The 17,999-nt window shown below is 42.1% G+C and overlaps 1 protein-coding gene across 4 annotated transcripts in view; it reads left to right on the top strand.

Moving 5' to 3' along the window:
• The first annotated feature begins 5,838 nt into the window (after nt 1-5,838).
• The window catches only part of KIF23 (kinesin family member 23), a 44,585-nt gene continuing 32,424 nt past the window's right edge, over nt 5,839-17,999 (top strand). For 3 of the 4 annotated variants that reach the window (XM_070420253.1, XM_070420273.1, XM_070420244.1), the window contains exons 1-3: nt 5,839-5,926; nt 7,877-7,946; nt 10,423-10,551. In XM_070420253.1, the coding sequence (XP_070276354.1) occupies nt 5,913-5,926; nt 7,877-7,946; nt 10,423-10,551 (213 nt within the window). In that variant the 5' untranslated portion in view covers nt 5,839-5,912. The remainder of the gene's footprint in view (nt 5,927-7,876; nt 7,947-10,422; nt 10,552-17,999) is intronic. The other variant, XM_070420263.1, reaches the window with a different exon arrangement.

The following is a 17,999-nucleotide window of genomic DNA, read 5'->3' as shown; positions in this document are numbered from 1 at the left end:
CTAGTGAAGGAATAGGTGAGAGTGGATGACCACTCTGGTAAGCTTATATTTGAGAAGAGACTTGATTGATGGGCAGAAAGGTGCCAGCTGTGCCAGCGTGGGGGGAGGTGTTTCTGGCCAAGGTAGCAGGAATTGCAAAGGCCAGTAGGCACTTGTCCTATTGGATGGATAGAAATCTGGCCACTGAGGCCTGATATGTATAACATCCAGAAGATGTCTGAATGACTTGATTTTTTGAAGAACTCTGCAAATTTCTCCTTTTCTTCCTGGGAGATTTCGAATGGGGCTTTCCTATGCCCCGTGGGTACTTGTATGAATGCTTCAAGTCTGTAATAAATGTACTTCAGACAAAGAGAGTTGTCACACATATTCTCTTCATCTCAGCAACAGATTTCTAAAGCTGGCTTATATTTTGCATCCTCCAAGGCTCATTGGTTGAGCATCAACCTATGAACCAGGAGGTCACGGTTCGATTTCCAGTCAGGGGACATGCCCGGGTTGCAGGCTCAATCCCCAATGCAGGGCATGCCGGAGGCCGCCATTCAATGATCCTCATCATTGATGTTTCTATCTCTCTCTCCCTCTCCCTTCCTCTCTGAAATCAATTTTTAAAAAAAATTTTCTTTTTAAAAGAAGTGCCAGGGCTGACCGGCAGACCCTGAGCGATGGATGAACAGGTTGCTCTGACACACGTTTCTGTGAAAGAGAGGGCTAAGGCACTACTTGGCTATCGCCCCCAAGTAGTCCTGTACTCCTGCCTCCTTTGGCTTTTATTCAAACAGCCTGAACTCAAATTAATCTCTAGTTACAATCAGCAGGGTAAGTATCCTTGAGAAAGTATATGCTTCTACAAGGTCGGGTCTTTAAAGATTAAACAGAGATTCTAGCAAAACACCCCGGGGGATCAGACTTGTTTGGAAAAGTCAAGGTGGGTCCCGCCTTCGGCAACGTCCCCTGCCCCCACCCCCCCCCCCCAGGCCCCTGACCTTTCAGAGAATCCTCCTTACAGACTTTCCAACCAAGTCCCGTGCGTCCCCACAAAGAAGCAGTGACAGAGTCCATTGTTTTTTAACATAATTTCTTCCTTAGAAAAATGTTGCCAAATAGGACAAAGAATCCCCAGGTACGTTCTAGCCTTCCCCTTTTGATATGTATGCAGCTCTAACAGAGAAAACTGCTCCTGTTGTCCACAATACATGTACTTCTTTGCTCAGTCCTAGAATGTACACAATGATGTTTCAAAATTACTGACCTATGTCTGAAAAAAGCCTACTGATTAGAATTTAATATAAGTTTCAAGATATTTCTGTCTTCAGCCTGAGGGCATATAGTAAAGTCTTCATTACGTGGGTTAGTTATAGCCCCTTTCTGTGTGTGTTATTCATTTGAAATGTGCTTCGGATCATTTGTTTCTTTTTGTTATTAATTTTATAGCTTCCCCCCAAGCTTGATTTTATTAATTTATTTTCTGAGAATATAAAACACTGACTTCCAATCATTCATTTTATAAATGGCCTGGGAATGTGAGATGCTGGTTCCAAGGCTACTGAGTGAACAGCAGGGCGGGGGGAAGGACTCTCTCCCTTGGGTGTTGGGTGTACCAGCTCCCACAGTGGTCCTGTCTCCATTTTACCACCTTCCCTCAAAACTCTGGGCTTCTACAGGTCTGGTCATGGGTGTTCATTAGGGTCCTGTAGCTGGACTTACTTAGGTGGGTGGTTGGATTTATTATGGTTTCAAATTTGTGTAGTGTCAGCTCCTCTTCAGTGATTTACATAAGACCCTCCCAGTCCAGTTTGGCAGTTTCTTACAAAGTTACACTTACAAAACCAGTCATCCCATCCAAGAGAAATGAAAGCACATGTCTACATAAAGACCTTTACACAAATAATTATACTAGTTTCATTCCTGATCACCAAAAAGGGGAAACAACCTAAATGTCCATTAAACGAATGAATGAATGATTAAATTGTCATGCATTCATACGATAGAATACCACTAAAATATAAGGGAACACACTCTCGGTACATGCAACACATAGAAAAACCTCTAGCAGTGGTTCTCAACCATCCTAATGCCGTGACCCTTTAAATACAGTTCCTCATGTTGTGGTGACCCCAACCATAAAATTATTTTCGTTGCTACTTCATAACTGTAATTTTGCTACTGTTATGAATCGTAATGTAAATATCTGATATGCAGGATGTATTTTCATTGTTCGTGACCCACAGGTTGAAAACCACTGCTAAAGCATTATGCTGAGTTAAAGAAGAAACATTCTGGAAAAGACAAAACTCAAGAAGTTAGGAAAGTGATTGCCAAGGGCTTGAGGGTAGGAGACAGTGATTAACTACAAGGGAATTTTTATGTGTGGGAATCTAGAATAAAAGCACAATATGCTAATTAGACCGGATGTCCTTCTGGACATCTTTCCTTCCTGACGAAGCCATGGCGGGTGGGGGCCGAACCCCTTGCACGAATTTTGTGCATCGGGGCCTCTAGTTTTATATATTTGATTGTGGCAGTGGTTACAGGATGGTATATGTTTGACAAATATGTAGACAGTTCAACTAAGAAGGTTGAATTTTACTGTGTGTAAATTATACCTTAATAAATCTGACTTTAAAAAAACAAACACCCAGCATCCCAATTCTCTTCTGTCTTACCCTCACCTCTGGTCTGGATCTCTAATTCTAGGGGGAAATGCAGCTCTTTTACTGGTTATGGGAGCCCTCTGGGGGAAAAGATTAGGATGTGTTAGGTGTGAGGTACCTGTGGGACACCCTGAGAAATGATGTAATGAATTGGCATTTTAAAGAAAACTAATAAGCCAGAGAGCTTAATATGGATAGAAGTGAGGGAGAAAGAAAAAACTGGCCAGAAAAAAAGCTGAGGGTGGTGCAATTTAACTAGGTCCTTGACTGGGGTGTTTTCTGAAAGGGTGGATTCATTCATTCCCTCTCAACATTTATGGAGTAGCTCAATTGTTGGGCACCGGGGTGCAACAGTGCCATCTAGTGATAGGATGTAGGGATAAGATGGAGAAGAGACTAATAAATAATGATTGTAAATTGGGAAGTGAGTGCCAAAGCAAATCAGCAGGTGCAGTGACTGGGAAGTGCAGGGACCAGCATCCAGAGCAGCGTAGATGGCAAGAGACCTGCTGAGAACTGAGGATAAGGAGACACTGTCAGAGGAAGGGAAAAAGGAGAGCTTGACAGCAAAGGTCAGCACGGCTGGAGGTAGTGGTACAGGGGTTAATGATAGGTGATGAGCTTGAAGAGGGAGAGCTTTGGGGCTCCATTGAGGGTCTGCAGTTATGGGGAGCTACTGCAGTTTTACAAGCACAGGAGTGGCATGATCAGATCTGTGATTTATAGGGGAGCTGGCTGCAAAATGGATCCTGGATGGGAAGGTAGTAGCCAGGAGGCCTATTAGGGTAATGGTGAGATCATCCAGGTGACCGATGGTAGTGGCCAAGGGAAGGAAGAGAAGTGGAGAGGTTTGAAGGCTGTAGGGACAACTGTCAAGATTCAGTAATTGAATATTGGAATAGAGCGGGGAGGCAAAAGTCAAAGACGGACTCTGGTTTGGGTGGGTGGGTAGATGGTGATGTCATCCACTGAGGGGGAGCGGGTTCAGGGGAAGAGATTAGGATGTGTTAGGTGTGAGGTGCCTGTGGGACACACAAGTGGAGAATTCATAAGGCAGTTTTATACATAAGTCTGGAGCTCAGAAGAGCAAATGTGAATGGAAGGTGAAGCCATGGGCATGGTTGGGAGTGCCTGGGGAGAGGGACCAGCTAGTAAACCAGGTAAAAAACCCTAAGTCACAACATTTAAGGGAGAAAAAAATAACTCACAAATGAGGCTAAGAAAAATGGGCTAGAGAGCTAGGAAAAAAAACAAAGGCATAGGAAGAAATGAATGAGAAATATTTTTTAGTGCTATTAAATGGTCAAGTAAGATAAGGGTGGGGAAGGGTCAATTAGATTTAGCATCAAGGAGGTGGTAATCTTGGTGAGAAGAGTTCCAGTGGAGAAATTGAAGCCAAAACCAGACTGCAGAGTAACTAAGAGGTAAGCCAACAGTCCAGCCCAATTCCTAAATAATACAGATTCCAACCTCTCATTTGATTACAAAAAAAAAAAAAAAAAAAATTTCTAATGGTCCAAAGACTTAAACATAAAAAACAAAGTAATAAAAGCACTAGAGCCCAGCAGGTATGGCTCAGTGGTTGAGTATCAACCTATGAACCAGGAGATCATGGTTCGATTCCTGTTCAAGGTATATGCCCAGGTTGTAGGCTTGATTCCCAGTGGGGGGCGTGCAGAAGGCAGCTGATCGATAATTCTCTCTCATCATTGATATTTCTATCTCTCCCTCTCCCTTCCTCTCTTAAATCAATAAAAATATATTTTAAAAAAACACTAGAAAATACGATATTTAAAAAAATTACCTTAGTTGGAGAAGACTGCCTAGTATGACACAAAACACAAGACAGTAAAGAAAAGTCTGATAAATTTGACTCTCTTAAATATTTTTCTAAGCTGTCACAAAACAACATAAATGAAATAAAAACCAAATTATAAACTATTAAACTTTTTGAACTCATATTTTGCATGAGGACCAATTTCTTTAATATATTTACAATTCAATAAGAAAAACGAACAACTCAGTAGAACAAGGAGGCAAAGGAGATGAACACTGTTCACAGAGAAGAAAACACAAATGGCTCTTGAACTTAAAAACAGACACCCAACCACATTCAACATAAGGGGGGGGGGGGGGCGGCGCGGAATTTAAACCACATCGTGATTTTTTTTTCACCTATTAGATCAACTTTGTTGTCTGATAATTGTGAGAAACAGGCACTGTCATACACGCCTGATGGGATTGTACATTTGGACAACCTTTACGGAGGACAATTTGGCAATACTGCCCAACATTACCCATGCATATACTCGGACACAGCAATTATGCTTCTAGAAATTTACCCTCCAGATTTACTTGCATTGTGTAAAATGATGAATTCACTGTAACTATGTAATGGCAAAGATTAGAACCATTTTTGTATAGAAAAACATGGGGTAAGGATATTACATTATGTCTATCCTTACCGGTGTCTGATCCTGTAAGAAGTTGAGGAAATGGGACTAGAGTTCCATGAGAGCACAGATATAAATGTATCTTTGATAGTCATCCGTTTAGAGGCAGAGATCGGAATGGGATAGGATCAGTTCATCATAGAAAAGAGTGGTCTGGACGTTCTTTGAGGGCCAAAATTTATTCATTTCTGTATGCCCGGGACCAAACATTGGTATATAAATGAAAGAGCTGGAGAGCCCAGGAAAGGTGAAGAAAAGAGAGAAAGGAAGCCGAAATGGTGTGGTGATACGAAAACCAGAAGGAGTCGGAGACTGCGCTGGGCAGAATAGAACCCTCCTGGGCCGGAGCGACAGTTCAGACTTCTGAATCAAACCTGGATGTGCTCCGCCTTTGGACGTCTCGTGCTGCAGGAAAACAGACGCTCAGTTTCCTCATCGGACGTGGAGGGAGTTGTATTTCACCTGTAAAGTCCCGGCTCCCGCGCTGCCGCGTAGACACCCAGACTCCCCCCGCACCCTTTCCGCGTCAGTCTCCCAGGAGACCTGCGCCACTTCCGGTAGAGCAGGCGCGTCCTAGGAAGCCCCGCCCCTTCTCAGTGGGCGGCGCTGATTGGCCCGTTTGAAATGTGCCGGGCGCAAGCTCACCTGGGCTCGCCGTCGCGCCGCCCGGCTCCACTGAGCGCAGCGCCTCGGCCCCCGCGTCCGGGTTCCCGCGGCGCTCCTCTGCGACCCTCGGTCCTCGCCAGGCCTCCCCGTCCAGCCCGGCGTCCCGCGTGCGCGTCTGGGCAGCGCGGAGCTTGCTGCCATGATGAAGCCAGCGTGAGTACGGGGCAGGGGGCCGGCCGCGGGGATGGGGCGGGCGTCTCCTCACGCCGCGGACCCTACATGCTCCATGGAGTCGGGCGCGGCGTGGAGACCCGGCCGGGGAGGTCGGCCCCAATTCGGGGGCGTGGGGAGGCTTGTGCCACGCCGCCGGTTCCCGCTAGCTGGGCGGCTGGCACCTGGCTCTGGGCCGCCCCCGCCAGGCCTTTCTGAAGTCGCCCCTTTCCCTCCTGGCCGCCCGCGCTCTCAGGCGGCATTTTGCCGAGTTAGTGCGGGTCGTGTCGTGGGTGGGGTCGAGTGTTGAGCGCCGGTGTGGGGGCCGGTTCGGGGGTCTCAGGCCCTGGCGTCGTGAGCGCTGCGGGCGTTCCCCCTGCCCGCGCCTTGGCCTGGGGCCGAGCCCATCCCGGGTGGAGGCGGGTGGCTTTACCCCGTCCTCGGGCAGCAGACGGACCCCGCCCACATTCCTCACTGCGTCGGGGACTGGCTCCGCGGAGCGAAATTCCCGGACCGCTGCCGGGGAAACAATTGTGCAAGGAAGGGTCGGTGTTATCATGATTACCGTCATCTGCAAAAGGCAGCTTGGTTTTCTTAAGAGGCAAAGATCAAAATCCTTTATCTTTTTAAAAAAACGTGCAATTTTAAGTAAACCTATCACAATTATCTTGCACTTAAAACACTAATTTGCTTCTTTTCATTTGGGAAAATGTTGAGAAAATAGTTTCATAATCTGTAGCCCAAGCCAATCATTTCACGTGATTTTAGTGGTAAGTGTTCAGCCTGTAGATAAATTGGAAGGGGGGGGGGGGGGGAGCATCCTAGAGAAATGGTGAAATAAATCAGAATAGCTTTTTCTGTTGTCCCTACTGATAAAAAAATTTTCAACTGAGTAAATTGGGGCGGGGGGGGGGGGCGGTTATCATTTAACAACTAGAAAGACCTGAGGAACTACCAAATGGGAGACTTTTTTGCATTTATTTTAATTTTATTGTTTAAAGTATTACAAATAGTAGTAGATATGTCTCCTTTTTTTCCCCATTGACCTTCCCCCGGCCTCTGGCACATGCCCTCACCACCACCCACCCCCAGTGTCTTTCGTCCATTGGTTATGCTTATATGCGTGCATACAAGAGACTTTTCTAGGCAGAAAGGGGCAGGAAGAAGCAAAGAGCAGACACCTTCCTTTGAGGGACCACAGGGATCTGTGAAGGCGTTTACCTCATTAATGCTGACGGAGCAATTCCATACTGACTGGCTGAGATTGCATTCCTGGGGGAGACTAAACTGCCGATAGATTAGGTATTAAGTCTTGGTTTGGTGATGTGGGCGTAGCACAGGTGGCTCCATTTGAGGCCTGTTGTGTGCGTTACATTATTTAAGAGCAAGAAATTGCAGTTTGGGGACCACATTTTGTTTGGGAGACAAAGGATGATAGGTTTTAAGAATTCAGTGACCTTGAAAGTACAGACATAAATCTGATCAAAGAATGGATTCCTCCACCTGTTCTTATAATTTATTGAAGTTAACAACTTGTCAGTCTACCTTGGGCAATGGCTGTTGGTGCAGCGAGTGTGCTTGTGCACACACGTAAACGTGTTTTGAGGTAAGTGTGGTCATTTACCATTAGAATTTTCAAACTTGTGCCTCTGTAAAATGGTTGCTCAAGAAAATATCCCAGCTATTTTAAATATGAAGTAGGTACATTTAGTACCAAAAATGTCTCCTAAACCAAATTTTAATTGTATTTGGATTATGCATGCCACAAACACTACTAATGCAATTTATTCTTGTGTTAGTTATTTAGGGTATAGTGTTTTGGAACTGCTCAGGAATAATTTATAAACCTTGGAAGTTTTTCTCTGTATGAATTATAAGTGAGGTTTTTGAATGTTAGTGCTGAACTGAAATGTTTTTTGTGGGGTTTTTTTGTTTGTTTTTTTCTCTGACCAGGAGGACTAAAACACCCAGGAAACCTGTAGGGAAGAAAGGATCCCAAACGAGTCTTAAAGACCCAGTTGGGGTAAGGTCTTCCTGTGAATTTGTGTGTGTTCTTTCTTCATTCCTTTTATGTCTTATGTGTATGCTTGGGATGGATGGAGATGTGGAAGTGGAGTCAAAAGAACGTTTAGTTAAAAGAACTGTACTAAATTGCTTAAGGCTGGTTCCAGCTTTCTAATTTTGTTTCTATATATGATTCATTAGTTCAGTAAAATGAAATTTTTGATTGTCAACTACATGCTTACTATAACTAATTATAATTTGAAGAGTTAGATAATGAAAAATATTCAACTATCCCAGAGAATTCTTCATACTCTGTAAGATGGGAGAAAACTTTCTGCTTGGACGAGCATCCTCTCCCATCTTCTGGACCAATGGTCGGCAAACTGCGGCTCGCGAGCCACATGCGGCTCTTTGGCCCCTCGAGTGTGGCTCTTCCACAAAATACCACGTGCAGGCGCACACGTACATTGTGATTGAAACTTCGTGGCCCATGCGCAGAAGTCGGTTTTTGGAAAGGAGATAGATGAAACAAGTATACAAGACGAGTGTGGATGGGAGAGTTGGAAGGGGTCGACCTCAGCGAATGTACCTCAATCAGATTGAGGACGTTTTTAGCAAAGGCCAGCTTAGGAATACCCTAATTAAGTTAATAACAATGTACCTACCTATATAGTTTAAGTTTAAAAAATTTGGCTCTCAAAAGAAATTTCAATCGTTGTACTGTTGATAATTTGGCTCTGTTGAGTAATGAGTTTACTGACCACTGTTCTGGACTGTAACACACCAACTTATGGCACACTTCATGAGGAAAGCCCCAAACTCCATACTTTATGGGACCAAGTTTAAGACTGATATAGAACAGTTTAATTCAATCTAATGACTATTCATAATTGCATGTGCTTCACTAGTTTCAGGCTTTCAAAAGCAGGTGACAGCACTGGCCGGTGTGGGTCAGTGGTTGGAACATCAGCCCATGCACCAAAGGGTCGTGGCTTTGATTCCCGTCACAGGCACATACCTTGGTTGTAGGTGATGATCCCTGGTCCTGGTTAGGATGCATGCATGAGGCAACCAGTTGATATCTCTCACATTGATGTATCTCTCTCTCTCTCTCTCCCTCTCCCTCCCTTCTCCCTCCCTCTCTAGTTTCTAGAACAGTGATGGTGAACCTATGACACGTGTGTCAGGTGACACACGAACTCATTTTTTTGGTTGATTTTTCTTTGTTAAATGGCATTTAAATATATAAAATAAATATCAAAAATATAAATCTTTGTTTTACTATGGTTGCAAATATCAAAAAATTTCTATATGTGACACGGCACCAGAGTTAAGTTAGGGTTTTTCAAAATGCTGACAAGCCGAGCTCAAAAGGTTCACCATCACTGTTCCAGAACATCAATAGAAACAATATCCTTGGGTGAGGATTAATAGCAACAACAACAATAAAAGGCAGGGGGCAAACATAGGACTGTTGATTTGCTCTGGAATATTTTATTTTCATTTTTAAATATTTTTAATTGATTTTAGAAAGAGGAAGGGAGAGAGAGATAGAAACATCAATGATGAGAGAGAATCATGGATCAGCTGCCTCCTGCACACCCCCTGCTGGGGATCAAGCCTGCAACCCGGGCATGTGCCCTGACTGCGAATCAAACTGACATCCTGGTTCATAGGATGATGCTCAACCACTGAACCACACTGGCCGGGCTGCTCTGGAATATTTTAAATCTCCCCTTCACTGTTACTGGAATGTGTCTCTTGGTCTGAGGGAACCACATACTCTGCACATAGAGCTGAACAGTTTTTCCTCAACACTGTCATTGATTAAGAAAACCACATTTCAGATCTTGCATCTACTTACGTATACATTAAGTGTTAAGCTGGCAAGTTTTAATTGACATTCAATTCCAAAGAATTTGAACAGATTTTCAAATAATGCTCATTGTGTGATATGTTATTGATTTTTAGAGTTTTAAATTAGTAGTATAACTTTATTAAATTTGTGCCAATACAATAGTGAAAAGAAGCTTTGGGTTTGATGCTTTTGTTACCAAAATGTTTTAGATTTATGTGCATTTAAAATCTCTCATATCACCTGGCCAGTGTGGCTCAGTGGTTGAGCATCGACCCGTGAACCAGGAGGTCATAGTTCGATTCCCGTTCAGTACACATGTCTGGTCGATCCCGAGTTGGGATGTGCAGGAGGCAGTGATGATTCTCTTTCATTACTGATGTTTCTATCTTTCTCCCTCTCCCTTCCTCTCTGAAATCAGTAAAAATATACTTTAAAAATAAATAATAAAATCTCTTCTATCATATCTAATATCTGTATTTAACAGTCTTGGGTAGCAATTTTCATAGCTCTAAGTTTATTATATTGATCTCTTAATTTAAGACACCAAATATTTGTTGAATGGATGAATAGGAAGCTTAAATGAAAAGTCAGGTAAAAAGTCAACTTTTGTTCTTCAAACACTTCCTTGTATTTTCAGGTATACTGTAGGGTGCGCCCACTGAGCTTTCCTGATCAAGAGTGCTGCATAGAAGTGATCAATAACACAACCGTTCAGCTTCATACTCCTGAGGGGTACAGACTCAACCGAAATGGAGACTATAAGGAGGTACTTCCTATTGAAACCAAGCTGTTTTACTTGATATGTTCTTTCCTGAATGGCTTTTTTATTTTTTTTAATTTAACAAAATTCATGTTGTGTTTTTTAATTTTTTTTGAAAGACTTACCTACTTCACTGTAACCACCATACCTAAAGTTTTTAATTCCTGGGATATTCAGGCACACCTTTCGTATACTGGAGTTAGAGGATTGTTTTCTAGAAGATAATTTAATGTATGGGATATTTATTGCTTCTTAGAGGATATGTTAGGGATAGTTTAATGTGGAATGATATATGATCATGCTAGGAACAGACACAAAATTTCATATGTGGAGATTGAAATAACATTTAATAGGCATTGAACACTTGTACCTACCTCTTATGAAGTGTTTTTATTTTTAGTAAAATGTTGTGCAAAATGAGTTCAATTCAGTTTAACAAACACATTGTGCTAAGCTTGGAGGGTGGAAGGAGTTTTTTTAAAAATAAGTGAGACACAGTCCTTGCCTTTATGGAGTTTATAGTTTATAGTTTATAGTTTGGCTAAGGGCATAGATGGTAAACAAGTAACACTCAAACAGATAAAAGGTGTGCTAAAAGAGATGACTGTGAGAATGTACAAGAAAGGCTCAATTCAGGCTGTGGTTTATACTTTCAAGTTGCCATTCACTCTTTTGTGCACATTACTCCAGTGAAATTGTTCATCAAAAGCCCATCAGTGACACACCTCTTTGTCCTCATAATAATCTATTTCTCAGGAGTGTCCTCTTTCCTGAAACTCTCCTGTTCCCCCTGCAACTTTCCATGTTCTGTATCTCTTGGCTACTCTTTGTGGGCTCCTCCTCCTCTTCAAACTTCTAAATACCAGGTTGGACTAAACTCAGGGCTCTCTTCTCTATGTGTACTTTTCTATGACTGTAAATGTTGATTATATAGTAACTAGAGGCCCAGTGCATGAAAATTCATGCACTGGAGGGGGTGTCCCTTGGCCCAGCCTGCCCCCACTCACAATCCAGTAGCCCTCAGGGGCGGGAGGCGACCCAACGATCAGGGGAAGGCAACACCCCATCACACCTCTGCTGCTGCCACTGCCAGCAGCGCAAGCCTTGGGCCAGCCCTGGGCGGCTGGACAGCAGACATCTGAGGCTTGCCTGTACCTCGGGCCGGCCCTGGGCAGCTGGGAGGCTGAAGGGACTGGGGGACTCTGGAGGCAGGTGCGTGGGCGGGCCTGGCCTTGCCATGCACCTGCCGCCCCAGTGGGACTGAGTGGACTGGGTGCCACCATCTTGTGGCGGTGGGCACTGCCATTTTTGGGCGGGGGGGGGGGGGGGGGGCAGTCAATTAGCATATTCCCTCTTTATTAGATAGGATAATTCTGAAATTTTTATCTCCAACCTAAATCTTTTCTCTAGCTCTAAACTTGAGCATCCACTGCTTGGATGTCACACAGGCATCTCAAATTTAAGATGTCCAACTCTTGATATTTTTCCCTTCCTCTAAATCACTTTCTCTCTTATCTTCTCAATAAATGGTGCCACCATATCTGTCTGTCTGCTCAAGCCAGAAACCTTGTTCCTACTTTCTCTGATTCCCCTTCATATCCTATTTATCAGTAAGTCCTAACACTTCTCCAATGTATATCTTGAACTCATCTTTTTATTTCCACTGCCACCACCCTTGTATGAGCCCTGTTATTAATCATGGAGATCAGTGCTTCTCAAACTCTGGTGAAGGAGCAGCTTTTTGAAATTAATTGTGACTGATACATTTATGCAGTTTTGCCACTTGAAACTAACCATGTCAGACAGCAGAGAACCTGTTTGTTTAGTAAGATAAACCCATTAATCACATCCTGATGCAGCCATGCCAAATGGCTACAAAAGTTTCTAAACATTTCCTCTCAATTTCTGCAGTTATCTCCTAGACTGGAAACAAACATTTCTCAGAGAGGCACTGATTTGCTGACCTTACTCTGAGTAACATTGACAAGACTGTGCTGAAGCCCAACTGGACTGCCTGCTTCTACCCAGAATCTTCTCTTATCCATTTTCCACAGAGCAGCCAGATGATCTTTTAAAGCATGTCAGACCTCACCATTTTTATGTTTCAAACCTTCTAAGAAAGCTTTTAAATAGGCAAAATCCTACTTAATCTGCTCCTGTCTATCTGGCCACCTCATCTCTTAGTACTCCTCCAATCCTGGATTCCTTAGATAAACCAGAATTCTGCCTGGACTTTTCCTTTGCTCTTATCATGGAAGGCTCCTCATCTTGTTGCAACTTAAATATCACCTCCTTAGAGAGTGTATCCAGACTACCTCAGAAGTAGCACTGCTCCCCCTTGTCACCTGATCTTGCAGTCACTTTGATAGCATTTACCACAATCTGTAGGTTTATCTACTTGTTTATTGTCTCTTTCCCCTGGTGTAAGGTAAGCATCAAGGGCTGTTGCATCTTCTCTGTCTTGTTTGCCAAACAATAAATATGGATTAATCATGAATGAATGGTCCAGGGAGGCTTCATGGAGGAGTAGGTCTTTGAGGATATAAAATAGTTGAAAACAAACTTACTGAATTTTACTTATTAGAGTTAATTTCAAGTGTGTGTAATTAGTACTAAAGGTTTGGTGGAGATTAAAGGTTCTGTCTTGTGACACAGAAGGCAACATTGAATAATGGAAAAAGTGCTTTGATGCTAATTAGCTCTGTGGATTTAGGGCAAGTTCCTCCTTTGGGTCTCATTTTTCTTCACTGGGAAAGGAGGGATTTGTTCATGAGGACTTGGAATCATCTGGGAGGTCTTCTGACTACCATGCCAGTACTGTCCTCTATGTATCCTTTCCATTCTAAGATTGTTTGTTCTTTTTATGAATTCTAAAGCTGTTTCACAGGAGTGGAAGAAAAACTTCCACAAAGGTGAGAGTTGCCTGGGCTGAAGTAGGTGTGTGATCTTTATCAAGTTATAAAGTGAGCATAATAATTAATAGTACTTACATCAGAGGCTGTAAGAATGAAATAATTCATTACCATGCTAAGGTAGTGCGTGGGACATGGTCAGCGCTAAGTGTCAGCTGCTGCTGCTGCTGCTGCTGTTGTTATATTTGAGTACTAATCTATATGTCTCCTTTTGGGGGACAAAATTGCTAATTTTAAAAACAAGGGTCATGCCCTGCCTATGTGGCTCAGTGGTTGAGTGTTGATGTGTGAACCAAGAGGACACTAGTTAGATTCCTGGTCAGGGCACATGCCGCGTTGCAGGCGTGATTCCCAGTAGGAGGCATGTAGGAGGCAGCCAGTTGGTGATGTTTCTCTCTCATCGATGCTTCTATCTCTCTATCCCTCTTTGTTCCCCTCTCTCTAAAATCAATAAAAACATTTTCTTAAAAAACATAAGGGTCATGAGATTGGTATCTGAGCAGGTTTAGTTTAAGGTAAAGGTTGTAAAACAGAAAAATGGGGAGCCATTTGCCAAAGGCTGTAATCCATAATAAATTGTAATAAATACTCATGCACCAAATAACTCAGCACTGACATTTCATGAAGCAAAAACTGTAAGAAATTAAGGAAACCTGCAGAAACAATTGCAATATCTACAGTCTAATAAAACTAAAAAATAATAGAAATAGAACTCTAGCCCCTGAACAATTAGGACATTTTAATTTACATAATTTATACCCCAATCTCCAATGCAATTTTTTTTTCTTTTTTTAATTTTATGTTATTGTTTAAGGTATTACAAATAGTAGTACATATGTCTCCTTTTTTTTCTCATTGACCTCCCCCGGCCTCCCTTACCCCCCAGTGTCTTGCGTCTGTTGGTTGTGCTTATGTGCATGCACACCTTTGGAGTGCATAAGTGAGAATGTACAAGAAAGGCTCATAGCATTACAGGCCTACCTCAACGTAACCCGATGACCTACTGTAGATATATGATCATGCTAGGAACAGGCAAGCTTCAGATGGCGGCTGCCCAGCTGCCCAGGGCCAACTGAGGCTTGCGCTGCTGGCAGTGGCAGCAGCAGAGGTGTGATGGGGTGTTGCCTTCCCCTGATCGTTGGGTCGCCTCCCGCCCCTGAGGGCTACTGGATTGTGTGGGGGTCCTTTGGTTGATCTCTTATTCCCCCCAAACCTCCCCTACCTTCCCGCTGTAGTTTGACAGTCTGTTCGATGCTTCTTTGCCTCTGTTTTTGTTCAACAGTTTATAATGTTCTTTATATTCTACAAATGAGTGAGATCATGTGGTATTTATCTTTCTCTGACTGGCTTATTTCACTTAGCATAATGCTCTCCAGTTCCATCCATGCTGTTGCAAATGGTAATTCCTTTCTTTTTTACAGCAGCATAGTATTCCATTCCATAGATGTACCACAGTTTTCTAATCCATTCATCTGCTGATGGGCATTTAGGCTGTTTCTAAATCTTAGCTATTGTAAATTGTGCTGCTATGAACATAGGGGTGCATATATCCTTTCTGCTTGGTGTTTCTGTTTTCTTGGGATATATTCCTAGAAGTGGTATTCCTGGGTCAAACGGTATTTCCATTTTAATTTTTTTGAGGAAATGCCATACTGTTTTCCACAGTGGCTGCACCAGTCTGCATTCCCACCAGCAGGGCATGAGTGTTCTCTTTTCCCCGCATCCTCTCCACACTTGTCATTTGTTGATTTGTTGATGATAGCCATTCTGACAGGTGTGAGATGGTACCTCGTTGTTTTGATTTGCATCTCTCAGATGATTAGTGACTTTGATCATGTTTTCATATGTCCCTTGGCTTTCTGAATGTACTCTTTCAAAAAGTGGCTATTTAGGTCCTTTGCCCATTTTTTGATTGGATTGTTTATTTTCCTTTTGTTAAGTTGTATGAGTTCCCTGTAAATGTTGGAGATTAAACCCTCACCAGAGATAACATTGGCAAATATGTTCTCCCAGGAAGTGGGCTTTCTTGTTGTTTTGTTGATGCTTTCTTTTGCTGTGCAGAAGCTTTCTATTTTGATGTAGTCCCATTTGTTTATTTTCTCTTTAGTTTCCATTGCCTTAGAAGCTGTATCAGTAAAGATATTGCTACGACAGATGTCTGCTATTTTGCTGCCTATGGCTTCTTCGAAGATTTCTATGGTTTCCCATCTTAGGTTTAAGTCCTTTATCCATTTTAAGTTTATTTTTGTGAATAGTATAAGTTGGTGGTCTAGTTTCATTTTTTTGCAAGTATCTGTCCAGTTTTCCCAATACCATTTATTGAAGAGACTGTCTTGTTTCCATTGTATGCTCTTGACTCCCTTGTCAAATATTAATTGAGCATACTGGCTTGTGTCGATTTCTGGGTTCTCCTTTCTGTTTTACTGGTCTATATGTCTGTTCTTTGTGCTAGTACGAGGCAGTTTTGAGAACAGTGGCTTTGTATTATAGCTAGGTATCTGGTATTGTGATCCCTCCAACATTGTTCTTCTTTCTCAAGATTGCTGCAGCTATTCGGGGTCTTTTTTTATTCCAGATGAATTTTTGGAGAATTTGTTCTAGGTCTTTGAAGTATGCCGTTGGTATTTTAATGGGAAGTGCGTTGAATTTATAGATTGCTTTGGGTAGTATGGACATTTTAATGATGTTGATTGTACCAATCCATGAACATGGTATATTCTTCCATTTGTTCATGTCTTCCTCTATCTCTTTTTTTAGTGTCCTGAAATTTTCTGAGTACAGGTTCTTTGTCTCCTTGGTTAAGTTTATTCCTAGGTATCTTAATTTTTTTGTTGCAATGGTAAATGGGATTGCTTTTTTAATTTCTCTTTCTGTGAGTTCAGTATTGGTGTATAGAAAAGCCATAGACTTCTGGGTGTTAATTTTGTATCCTGCTACATTGCCGAATTCATTTATTAAGTCTAGTAGCTTTTTGATGGCGTCTTTAGAGTTTTCTATGTATAGTATCATGTCATCTGCGAATAAGGACAGTTTTACTTCTTTTCCAATTTGGATGCCTTTTATTTCTTCTTGTCTGGTTGCAATGGCTAGCTAGTACTTCCAGTATTGTGTTGAAGAGGAGTGGGCATCCCTGTCTTGTTCCTGTTTTTAGGGGAAATGGTTTTAGTTTTTGCCCATTGATTATGATGTTGGCTGTGGGTTTGTCATATATGGCTTTTATTATGTTGAGGTATGATCCTTCTATTCCCAGCTTGCTGAGAGTTTTTATTAAGAAAGGGTGTTAGCCGGAACCGGTTTGGCTCAGTGGATGGAGCGTCGGCCTGCGGACTGGAGGGTCCCGGGTTCGGTTCCATTCGGGGGCATGTGCCTGGGTTGCGGGCACATCCCCGGTGGGAGATGTGCAGGAGGCGGCTGATCGATGTTTCTCTCTCATCGATGTTTCTAACTCTCTATCTCTCTCCCTTCCTCTCTGTAAAAAAATCAATAAAATATATTTTTTTAAAAAAAAAGAAAGAAAGGGTGTTGGATTTTGTCAAATGCTTTTTCTGCATCAATGGATATGATTATATGGTTTTTATCTCTCAGTTTGTTTATGTGGTATATCACATTTATTGATTTGCAGATATTGTACCATCCTTGCATCCCTGGAATAAATCCCACTACTCATGGTGTATGACCTTTCTAATGTAATGCTGGATTTGATTTGCTAGAATTTTGTTGAGGATTTTGGCGCCTATGTTTATGAGGTATATTGGCCTGTAATTCTCTTTCTTTGTATTGTCTTTATCTGGTTTTGGGATTAGGGTAATGCTGGCTTCGTAGAAAGAACTTGGAAGTGTTCCTTCCTCTTGAATTTTTTGGAATAGTTTGAGGAAGATAGGTTTTCTTTGAATGTTTGATAAAACTCCCTTGTGAAGTTGTCTGGCCTGGGGCTTTTGTTTGTTGGAATTTTTTTTGATTATTGCTTCAATTTCCTCCATAATTATTGGCCTATTCAGATTTTTTTATTCCTCTGGTTGAGTTTTGGAAGGTCATATTTTTTTAGGAATACTAGTATGTGCATTTCTTCTAGGTTGACCAGTTTGTTGGAGTTGAGTTGCTCATAGTATTTTTTTACGATTCTTCGTATTTCTGTGGGGTCCGTTGTTATTTCACCTCTTTCATTTCTGATTTTGTTTATTTGGGTCCTCTTTCTTTGCTTCTTAGTGAGCCTGGCTAGAGGTTCATCAATCTTGTTTATCCTTTCAAAGAACCAGCTCTTGGTTTCATGGATCTTTTGTATTGTGTTTTTTTTTTTGTCTCTATGTCATTTATTTCCTCTCTGATCTTTATTATTTCCTTCCTTCTGCTCACTCTGGGCTTTTCTTGTTGCTCTCTTTCTAATTTTTCAAGTTGCAGAGTTAGATGGTTTATTACCAGTTTTTCTTGTTTTTTGAGGTAGGCCTGTAATGCTATGAACTTCTCTCTCAGGATTGCCTTCACTGTGTCCCAAAGATTTTGGATTTTTGTGTTTTCATTATCATTTTTATTTCTTCTTTGATC

Source organism: Myotis yumanensis, unplaced genomic scaffold, assembly GCF_028538775.1.
Source record: "Myotis yumanensis isolate MYYU_CA2020_CCGP unplaced genomic scaffold, mMyoYum1.0.hap1 SCAF_1, whole genome shotgun sequence".
NCBI lineage: Eukaryota > Metazoa > Chordata > Mammalia > Chiroptera > Vespertilionidae > Myotis > Myotis yumanensis.
Note: the sequence above shows the minus strand (reverse complement) of the source record. Positions and strands in the feature narration are given on the sequence as shown.